Raw genomic sequence first — 11,587 nt, forward strand, 5'->3', positions numbered from 1 at the left:
CACATCTGGTTAAAAAAAAAAAAAAACTTTATAGGAAACGCCACAAAATTTAAATGGTAAATGGCCTGTATTTATATAGCGCTTTTCTAGTCCCTAAGGACCCCAAAGCGCTTTACATATCCAGTCATCCACCCATTCACACACACATTCATACACTGGTGATGGCAAGCTACATTGTAACCACAGCCACCCTGGGGCGCACTGACAGAGGCGAGGCTGCCGGACACTGGCGCCACCGAGCCCTCTGACCACCACCAGTAGGCAACGGGTGAAGTGTCTTGCCCAAGGACACAACGACCGAGACTGTCCGAGCCGGGGCTCGAACCAGCAACCTTCCGATTACAAGGCGAACTCCCAACTCTTGAGCCACGATCGCCCCATAAAGAGTCGCTGAAACTAATACAAGATGTCAAGCCTGTTAAAAACCAAATAAGAACATATATCTATTTTTTAACAATGGTGATCAGCTCTTCGGTAGAATTAAATTTTATTCATACAGCGCCAAATCACAACAACAGTTGCCCTATAGTGTAAGGTAAACTCTACAATAGCCCCAGCCATCAGATGACCCCATATGAGCTAGCACTTAGCAACAGTGGGAAGAAAAAACTCCCTTTTAACAGAAAACCTCCAGTTTCAGCTGTGGGTGAGGGAAGGAAAAAAGACAAAGGAATCAATCTGACATATTGCAGTAATATGTGAGATACTGAACATGTTTACTGACATTTCCTGTAGTTTCTCTCAGCAGCACCACCTGGGTTGCTTTAGGACGGGGTGGGAAATCCAGGCCTCGAGGGCCGGTGTCCTGCAGGTTTTAGATGTGTCCTTGATCTAACACAGCTGATTTTAATGGCTAAACTACCTCCTCAGCATGTCCTCGAAGTTCTCCAGAGGCCTGGTAATGAACTAATCATTGGATTTAAATGTGTTAACCCAGGGTAATATCTAAAACCTGCAGGACACCAACCCTTGAGGCCTGGAGTTCCCGACCCCTGTTTTAGAACATCCACCTCCTCAAACTACTCTGAGATAAGCAGATTAGTTAGAGGCTCAGTGCGTCACAATTTCAACAATAGCTTTAAATCTGTCAAGAATCAGAATAGTCATTTTCATTCACTCAAATCCATTGATGACCAAAAAAGTCCAGTGAACTAATGTGCCCCCTGTTCCTGAGGTATGGCCTTAAATAACATCAAGAAAACTTGATTTTAATTATTTGATCTTAAGAAAATTGTGTGAACCCTTATAATTTATACAAAGTTGTGGTTTATGAGGTCCAGATGATTCTCGGGTTCAAGTAAACGTTTGTACCAAAGTTGAAAGTTGTCCTTCCAGGTTTTCCTCAGATCCTGCAGTCATGACAATAAGATGGCATAAAAAGAAACAAGAGACTCAAGGAGTTCGGTCTACAAGGCTTTAATCTTACATAATGTAAATACAAGACAAAAGCTTGCCACACTCAAAGATGTTTCTTTACAAAGATGTAACCAGAAAGGTTTAAAAAAAAAAAAAAAAAAAAAAAGAAAAAACCCCACACAACAAAGTTAGCTAAATGACCTGTTCCTGAGAAGCTGCAACAACCATTGCAACAAAAAAAAAAAAAAAAAAAAAAAAAAAAAAAAAAAAAAAAAGCTTTGAGTGAAACAATTTTCTGTTAAAGAGGTCTGGAATATTTACACAAAAATCCTACTTGTAGTTGTACTTCACAAAAATGCACACGCCCACTCATTAAGAGGAAGCTGTTTTTTAAAAAATGGAAAAAAAAAAAAAATTGTAAAGAACACAATGTTCACTTTTATTTAGGTTACAAAGTGAGAACAGTTATAGATGTGGAAGCCCTGCAGCGAAAGAGAAATAAACCGCTTTCCCTTTTTTGTCAAAAGTGGACAGCAAAGTAACCGGCGGGTAAGTCACAGCTGTAGTTTGGATGCAAAGTTAACTGTACACTGGCAGACTGCTCGCTGCATTGAAATGGCTTTAGACGTAGAAAACACTCAAAGGGTTTAAAGAGGCGTCCCACAACAGTCTGTGTTACCGAGACTGAAGAGACACTGTGCGTTTCGACAGAAAACCTGTAATACGGAAGCAGGTGTAAATGGTAAATAAAGATTCTTCAAAAAACTCAAATAGCACTGTATGTATGGTCTATGATGCTAAATACATTTTAATGTATTACATTAGCCTGAGTTATTTACAGTGCATGCATCAGTAGACTCTACACAGACACTTCTGAAGTGTTGCTGACAGAAAATGGACGAGTCCACATCGACAACCCGCAGAGAGGCAACAACTCTGTGAGGGACACAGCACGAGGGCGACAAGCACAGAAACAGGGAGGACTAAGCGTTTATGTACAGCTCTGAGCCGCCGCTAGTAGAAAGCTCATACATGAAGAAAAGTGAACATGGCTGCTTTTTTTTTGTTTGTTTTTTCCTGCCAAGTCACAGAAATCCCCTGAAGAAGCTTTTAGGTTATTGGAAATGTCACAGTCAAAAAAAGAAGTCTTTGTGGGTAAAGAAAAGCCCAACTCTTTGCACAATCTCTTATATTATGATATAAAACTACTATGAAAACTGCTGGAAGCAACCTGCAAACCCCAATAGGGAAGCCATGTAGCCTAAACCATTACATGTGCCACCTAAAAAACAAAACCAAACCTACTGTATGTAGAAATCAAAGCCCGAACATCACAAACAATCTCATCTCAGCATCAGTCGTACAAAACATGATAAAAAAATGACACCTCAGAAGCGAGGTGCACCAAAGAAGCACTTGAATATCCTCACACACCCCTCTCACTTGCACAGATGCTAAATATAATAATAATGATTTTAAAAAATTTGATATCTTAACATGCTATAACATCTCGCTGGCAGCATCGGCCCTCACACATGCTCGTCTGTTCTTCATCCTCTTCTTCCATGTAACAACCAAAGGATTTATTTATTCATTAGGAAAAATAAATGAATAAATCAACTGTTGTCTATTCGTCATCTGGCACCGCTCTTAAAAGAGAAGAGAACAAGGATGAATGACAATGGAAGGAAGGGGGGAGAAGAGAGGCCAGTATTAAGCAATGTTTCCATCAGCAACTGGCAGCTCTGAAGGCTGGTGTGTGGGACTACCAAGAAGTTATTGTAAAGTAGAATATCCAACATGAAGGCTGAGTGAGGCTTTAGGCTCCTCTCCCTTTACCTTCTTAGGTACCACATGGAAGGAAAGCCTCTGCTGTTTTACTCATTCTCACGTTATTGTGACTCAAATGAAAGCAGGTTTGTTCACCAAATACACTCACAATTATTCAAATCAAGCCCCCTGACGGACTTTCATCACAGTGTAGGCTATACAGGGGTCTCATTCTCCCCTCTTCCTCCCCCTCTCTTACAGCTAAGGCCATCCCTCTCTTCAGCGGTACGGTAGGTTTGTATCCGGTCACATGGCAAAAGATCAGGTCTTAAAAATATCTATCTTTCTAAATATTGACACTGTTCGGTTTGCATGTCCTTTTGTGTATTTCGCATGTGTGTTTTCCTCGTCCCTTACAGTGGTCCGTATTTGTTTTCATATCGCCCCACAACGTTCTTGTAGCGGCCGCATTCCTTCCGCAGCTCGGCCACCTCCGTCCGCAGCGCCGTGTTCTCACGCTCCAGGAACGCAGCTCGGACAGTGATCTGGTTCTCCTTCAGCCTGCGGGCGTCGCGGGAACGTTTAGCCGCCACATTGTTCTTCTTCCTCCTCTGCCAGTATTTCTCATCCTGGGGGAGCAAAACAGAAAAGAAACAGCTTGCTTACTGTGTGTTCTTTATTCTAATCAACGCACTTCAGCCTGAATCTCACCCATGTTTGCCTAATCCTGCAAATATGGCTGACAGCCAAGCTCCTTTGTCCCTGTAAACAAAACCAGCGTTCTTCTCGAGGAGCAGGAAGCAGGGAAAAAAACTGATTTCAAGATTATAACATCGCTGAGTCATGGTGAGTCGCAGAACTCAACAGCAGATCCTTTTTCAAACCTCCAACACTGATGAAATTCCAAACCGCACAAAGATAAATAGAAAGTTTGTTTGTTTGTTTTTTTTAAAAACATTTCCTGTTTATTTCAGGCAGTGACTGTAAATGTTTTCTAGCGTTCCCGCCTTCAAAAATAAATGACATTTTTAAAAACAAGCTCACATGCCTCCCACTTTCATTTTTATCAGTTATTAACAGTAATCCCAAATTACCCCGATACATGCAAGTTTAGAGCGTGTATATTAGACACAGCATTGAATAAAGCGATGAGTGAATGATTAGAAAGTTGACATATAATTGCCAGTCTATTGGCATCAGCAATGTTTCTAGTGTGATTATACAACCCTACATGTTTGAGCTCCAACTGTCTTCCTGTTTTACCGATTTGCCACGAGGCACATAAACACAATGAAGCAGCCTGCTAGACTGAAAGCGCATTTTTTTGTGGTCTTCCTCATCCAGTTGCCAGCATACCTTCTGTTCGTCGGGTACAAACACCTTCTTGGCCTTCTTAATCATAGGCTGTGGCTTGAGATCACCTTCAGAGAACTTGTGTTTGCGCGGGTCAAACAGTTCGCCCCCGGGCACGCTCGACAGGACCAAATCTGTAGGATCTGGCTCGTAGTTGACCTCAACCTCAATTTCTTCAGGGATGATGGGCTCAGGAGTCACCCTGTCCTCGTCAGTGGTCACCTCTGAGCACACAGATAAGAAACAAAAACAGAAATATGAGACACCAACTGTAAAGTCTGCCATCTCCAGTATGCGGCTGCACCAGCTTCTATTTCTGCTGTCCCGCCAGAATAGTTACCACCCACAGCTTGTTTCAGGATTAGGTGACATTGTTAGATCACACCATATCCTGTTTCGCTAACATAGTGACACAACCAAATATGAAATATAAGCATGCATTATTACCTCTATTTAGGACAATTCCAGCAGGGATTTTATACTTCTTATACAATTATACTTATCTACAAACTCTGTATTTTTATCCTTAGATTTTGTCAGAGTAGCTTTGCATGAATCACAGTTCAAACTAAGCCTTATCTTCTGTAAGCAACTTCCTTCTGGCCCCCATAAACACTCTGCTCTCTCTGACATCATACAGGGCCAAGAGGAGCCTCACCTGTAACAACATCACAGGTGATGTCAGAATCACTCTTTGTGATGATCACCACTTCCTCCTGACTCTTGTCCAGCTCCTGAATGGGCAGCAGAGTCAATGGAGACACTAGCTTGGTGATCTTTGTCTGTGCAGAGGACGTAGCCTTTTGGTTCTCCGTCTTCATGGCGTCTCCTTCTGGCGTGCCCTTTAAGTTCTCCTCTGGTGACGTGGGAATGCCATTCTCCATGAGGAACTCCTCCAGGTCCATGTACTCCAGGTGGAAGCTCTCACCATCATAGGGGATGGTTTTCTCCCAGATAGCTGGGGTCAGAGCGGCCGAAGGACCCATGTCACTCCCTCCTCCACCCAGGTCATCGGTGTCTCCAAGACACAGCTTTTCCTTGTCGGTGTCTGAAACAGGAAAGATACACATGAATATACACAGAGACACACACATATGGAGTTTTCACAAATATTATATTATATATATTTTGCTTTGACATAGAAAACATGGCTTTATAATGTATTCAGTGCTGAGAAAGAAGATTTTTTTTCTTCTCTCTGTTTCTACCCCAAACTATCCAGTGTGTTACAGTAAAATCTCCTCCCCCTCCCACTATCATCTGTCACTGTTCTGTAGAAAACTATTTTAAGTACCCTGACACCACTACATCCAGTATACAGTACAACAGCAGCAACAGTGAACGCCATTTAAGATGACTATGATTCAGTTATGCGGTTTTTAAACTGAAGGACTCATATCCACAGTAAACACACAGTGAGGGGGAAAAACAACCAGGCCGAGAATGTTATCACGCTTATTTAAGTTCTTATTCACTTAAAACCAGGTTTTATCATCAAAATATTACTTTGTTTTAACCGGAGAAAGAGTGCCTCCTGTCAACAACAGCAAAATAATTGCATTTAAACTCAGGGGCGTGTCTAGAAAAGTCTGGATGCTGAGCAGAATCGGACCCAGGAGAAAAGAGGAGGCCTTTCTAGGGTACATAGCGACTGCAGCTAGCGCTGCAAAATTAATATGCCCTCAGAGGTGTTAGCACACGCAGCGCCAACCGTATACAGGCTGCTACACTGTTATGATAAGAAGACTGTTTTAATTATTATTTTTATTATTCGCCAGCCTCTTTATTCGGGTGAACTCGTTTTAGAGCCGACATCCGCCTCTTCCTCTTCGTCAGCTCTGCGCTTACCGTCGTCTCCGTCCAGTATATTCGGCGGAGGCATTTCCATTATTTTCTTCAAAACCAGCGGGAATGAACTCGGGGCCCCAGCGGCAGTCTCCACCGTGACGAGAAGTGGCTCTCCAGACATTTTTATAATTCTTTTTTATTGTCTCTTTATTATTCAAAGTTCACCGCGGAGCAAGTGCAAAAAAAAGATGCAAACACGGCGGGTTAGCTCGTTAGCTTGATAACGCCAGCTCCTCAGCCCGCTGAACCGCCGTCACAGACTGCTTCAAAATCCACTGAATCCACTCAAACGAATTTTATCCACTAGAGCTTCTCTAACCCACTTCCTCGGTAACCGTGACAGTCGAAAGGTTTGTTTTTTTGTTTTTTAGAACAAACCGCGCCTCCTTGTGAAAAAACCTCCTGTTGGCTTTGTGTTGATTGGCCGGCTGAGTCTGACCTCATGAATATTAATATTACAGCGCGAGGGGGCGTGTTCCTGAAAACTATCTGCGCTCTCATTGGTTGACCGAGTTATATACATGTTCACCTAAATAAGATATAAAAAAACTATTGCAACACGTATTTTAACCGAGTTTTTCCCCACCCTTATTCGGTTATTTAGCTTTCTTTCCAGTTCTTTTAATGTTATACGATCACATAAACACAGACAGCGAGGGTTTATAGCACCTTTTCTAAATTTACGAACAGGCAATAACTATAACCATCTAACCCAAATAAGATATTAATCAGAAATACTTGAAGATTATATTAATTGATATACTCTGACAGAAAAACCAAAAAGAAGAAAAAACTGCACAAAAAGTGGGACAAAAAGCTCGGATCATGTCCTGACTAGCAAAGCCTGCCCAGCTCACATGCAAACACACGTGCAGGTGCCGCTCTTACATATCGCCCGGTTTTGTCCAATGACGCCGCGATGTGTCTCTGTGGCTCACACGCAGGCGTGAGCAAGAAGGGCGGCGCTGCAGTGCCAAAGTATTATTGGGCTGAGGAGCAGCACCTTGAGGTTTAGTTGGTGTGGGCTATGCTGCTGCAGCTAAGCAGAAGACCAAGGGGCAAAGATGTGCATGTCTGTGCTGTACCGCAGAAAGCTTAATCACGATCGTGGTCGCTGATAATTGTCCCACATCGCCTTTAAGCATACAGTAAACTTTTTTTTTTTTACTCCTGGTGAAAAAAGTGGCGGTAAAAAATAAATAAATAAACAATAATCTGAATGATGTGGAAATTGAAGCAAATCATATCCTGCGGAGAAAGAAAGAGGATTTTTAAAATCTACATCCTGTTTTCTTATGCAAAAAGGCATTTAAATAGACACATGTTATTGCCCTCCAAAGTGTGCACTAACATGAAGCATTCAGTAAGGCAACCTATGAAAGGCAGCTACATGCATGCTTTCCTCACACAAGGCACAGTTTTATTGTCTTTAGTGGGGGAGGGAGTTTTTCTCCGTGTTTGTGTCACAGCGATAAAAACAAATACATCTGCTATAGGTGGTCACACTGAACTTTGTCCCACTTATTATATATGCCACTTAACCACAATGATAAACTATTAGCTGCATTAACAAGTAGAACTAAAATCTTGTCTGTGCAAAATTAGGGAAACAAATTAGGAAAGTATCTGTTTGTGGTCTGTACAGCTCCATGTGATTTTAGACTACGGTCCAAAATAATAAGTGTGTGTAGAGAGTTTGCATTGGAGGTGCTGGACAAGACCCTATAAGAAACTAGTTTATTTGACCTTCATGTCATGTCCTCACATGTAGACAACTCCTACAACTTCCTAATCTAAAACATACCCCAGCTAAGAGTGGGAGAGAATAAAAGCATCTTTACAGTCCTCGCGTCAAAATCTTTGGCTTTGGAGCAACACACACCAAGACGAATGTGAGATCTGATCCATCCTGGTCATTTGCGTCTGTCTCATGGTACACACGGGTTCTATTTATGATCAGTATGTACGACAGGCAGTGCACGCCTGAACGTTATTATATATGTCATCGTAAAATTTCTACGTCCATATAATGATCTGTTTTATACTGACCCTTAGTGCAGTCCTTCATCATCCTCGCTCTGCCCCTCTGGTCATGTTAAATATTAGAATACACTATTGTAACAGTGTATATAGGACAGAAAGTTTGAAAAGAATAAAAGGCCCAGCTAAAAGTTTGAGGATTTCAAAAATATAGCAATAAACCAAGGCTCAATTAATTTACACACAGCATCAATAATGCCTGTGCATAAACCAAAACGCTCTCTTTCGGTCTTTCAACACTTGGCGGAAGAATTTTCGAGCATGAAAGACATCAAAATTTTACTGGTAAGTCACACGTGAGTTTACAAAGAAGAAAAAGAAAAAACGTGAGCTGACCGAGCATGCTGCCTGACATGAAAGCAGTAAATCACCATCAAAGGTATTTTAAAGAAGGAACACAGCCCCTCTAGCAAGGAACAGCTGGTGAGTGGCTCATTCCCTGACCTCGATGGTGGGGAGGATTTAGTCTCTGATCAAAACTAAAGGTGGAAAATATGGAGCTCCTGAATCTCTCTAATGAAAGGTGCTCTGACTTGAGCTGCATTAAACTACTTAATTGGACACAGAGCAGCAGAGTACTCTCGCCTGCTGTAAATTTACCACTTGCTCTCTCATGGTCTGCAAAGACCAGTTCAGGGAGCTTGAGGTGGGGCTGCAGACCATCTCAGTTGTCACAGGACAACAGGCAGACTCCTTGACAACCATTCACGCCACATTCATTACCTATGGACAAGTTAGAGTCAACTGACTATTGATTCATCATGCTGCATAAAGGGGCAGTTCACCCAAAAATTACATTTTAAAGCACTTGGAGCCTGAACCTAATCTAACTTCTCTCCTACAACAACAAGTCAAACATACTGTGCAGCAAAGCAACAACAACAACAAAAGGACTGCTTTTGCTTCACGAGTCATGTTAGTACTGTGATGGCCCCATTTAAAAACTCAGCCTGAGTGACTACTGTGCAGTCCTGTTAAATGGGGCAGATTTAGTCTCAATTTGAAGATATTATATCTCTATGATCACTTACACGGAATGAAAACAGAGTCATTGCGTCGACCTCAAACGCCACCCACGCTGAGATTGTTGTGTTTGTGTTAAACACAAAACCAAAACGGTCAGCCTAAATTATATGAGGCATCATCTCCCAAGCAGGCTCACTTAAAGGGGCCACAGTGGTCTCACACACCTGCATGTTTCAGCACTCACATACCAAACATGCTTTCCTGACTGAGACGTTGTCAAAGTGCAATTGTGCAGCAACAAAACCACCACAGGTCACAGAGGATCAGTGGGTGTTAGATACTGATCTGATTTGCAGGTCGATCTGAGTCTGCTTACTGGAGCTTTCAGCCAAAAGAGGCGGTGTTACTAATCCGTTACAACCACGAATGACAGCATTTTTATTAGCCTGCAACGCGATGATCATTAAAAACAGCAGGTGATCTTATTTTAGGGTGTTTAGCTTTATCAACATATCTCCTCTTTCACACTAAGCGGTCTTTACCACCGCAATGAAAGGATCAGTACCTGCTTTGTATGTGTTAGAGTATCGTTTTTTAAATTATAAGTGTCTATTTAGTAATTTAGTCCACGTTTTCTGTTAAATTCCTCCAACTTTTAGCTTCTAAATCCAGCCAAGGAGAAGCTCCTTGCTGTCTCATGCGGCTCAGCTGACGAGGATTACGCAACAAACACACAGTTTGCGTTCCCGAATTTCCTCAAAATCAGTTTGTCGCTTCAGATAAACGATCTACGTGGTAAATCTGTCTCTTAATTTTCGGAATTTTAACTTAACCAGAGCTACGTTTGGCTGTCACTTACCATTGTCGTCAAAGTTTGGAAGAGCGAACGGATGCTCAAGAAGAGCCCTGAAAATCTCTGGGATTTCAGTGGTCATGTTTTCTCCTGTGAAAGTGCACAATCCTGGAGGCCCGGGCAGTGCTTGAACGGGTGTGAGCGCTCCCGAAAAACGTCGGGAGATATTAGAACTTAGGCAGGTCTCACACTCTGAACTCGGCCGAAATTACTTAACGCGGCCCGCCCACTCCAGCTCCGCGCAGCCAATCGGCAGCGAGCATTCCCACGCAATCGACGGAAAGAACGCCCATTGGCCATACCTTATGCTAATCACAGCGCTGCCAGCCAATCCTGGGCCGCACCTGTGTTAGCGAAAGTTTAAAAAAAAAAAAAAACGTGACCCATAGCGACCCGTTACGTTATAAGTCGGGTACAACTGGTTTTAACCCCTACATGCTCCCCACGAGTGAAGAGACTTCAGTACGATTTGAGTTCGGTGTTTCTTTGTTTTTGTTTTTTTAAACATGGCGTATATTATCATAGAGTAACTCGCTTAGGGTCACCGTGTGGGGGACTTAGGAGCAAGCATGAGGCTAAATTTAAGCTAGCCCGCATTTACGTTCCAGTTATATGTCTGGAATAGCAATTATGTAAAGTATAGGCCTTGTAATGCTCGTCTATACACACGTTTTACACCAACTAAGACAGAAACAGTCCAATGGGTGTCAAATAAAGCTCCAGGGGCACGCCTCAGACCCCAGTGTGGCCCGCTGCAGCTTTGGTAAATGTGAGTGGAGGGGTTAAGTATTGGATTTTTAATTGTATTCTGCGAAAGCTGTAGCTTCCCACGGTCCCATGGTTTATAATACACCAGAGAAAACGAGTAATAGATTTTTTTAAAAATGACAGAAAAGTCTTTTCCCGTTTTTTTCCAGCATCTACTCTAACTTTATTATTGTTACTTTTTCTATAATTTACACATCTATTACTTAGATCAAGTCTAAAGAGTGCTGTGGACATATCTTTTATTTACTAGAGCGGGATCTCTTTATTATGCAGAAAAAGAGAGATGCTGTTGAAACGTAATCTCAGGAATTAATTGTGTAGTTTTCTATCTTCTTTACTTTCACTGGTCCGACCCACTTAAGATCAAAATGAGCTGCATGCGGCTCAGTGTAAAATGAGTTTGACACCCCTGTATTATACTAATTATGAACTTTTATGGAGTCTATTCATGCAGTTTATGTTTGCTGAGAGAAATGTCTAAATTAAAGGGCAGAGGAGAGTCTCCATTTAACTTTCACTGTGGCTCCAAAGTGCATCTAAGGCCTCAGACTGAAGAGCAGGCTCTGCAAAGGGTGTTTTGTAAGATCTCTGTAAGTCACGTGTAGGACTCGTTAAACTCTGAGCGTGGCAGTC

The 11,587-nt window shown here is 42.2% G+C and overlaps 1 protein-coding gene across 2 annotated transcripts; it reads right to left on the reverse strand.

Moving 5' to 3' along the window:
* Positions 1–1,400: 1,400 nt before the first annotated feature.
* tefa (TEF transcription factor, PAR bZIP family member a) lies at positions 1,401–10,383 on the reverse strand. 2 transcript variants are annotated; one of them, XM_004557580.6, is made up of 5 exons: positions 10,193–10,383; positions 5,138–5,527; positions 4,483–4,703; positions 3,544–3,755; positions 1,401–3,005 (listed from the first exon to the last, which is right to left on the reverse strand). In XM_004557580.6, exons 1-5 carry the CDS (start codon positions 10,266–10,268, stop codon positions 2,984–2,986), a joined length of 921 nt encoding a protein of 306 aa, XP_004557637.3. In that variant the 5' UTR covers positions 10,269–10,383; the 3' UTR covers positions 1,401–2,983. The 2 variants fall into 2 exon arrangements, with proteins under 2 accessions (XP_004557637.3, XP_004557635.3); XM_004557578.6 differs by lacking the exon at positions 10,193–10,383 and adding an exon at positions 6,328–6,744.
* Positions 10,384–11,587: the final 1,204 nt, after the last annotated feature.

This window comes from Maylandia zebra, linkage group LG8, assembly GCF_041146795.1.
Source record: "Maylandia zebra isolate NMK-2024a linkage group LG8, Mzebra_GT3a, whole genome shotgun sequence".
Lineage (NCBI taxonomy): Eukaryota > Metazoa > Chordata > Actinopteri > Cichliformes > Cichlidae > Maylandia > Maylandia zebra.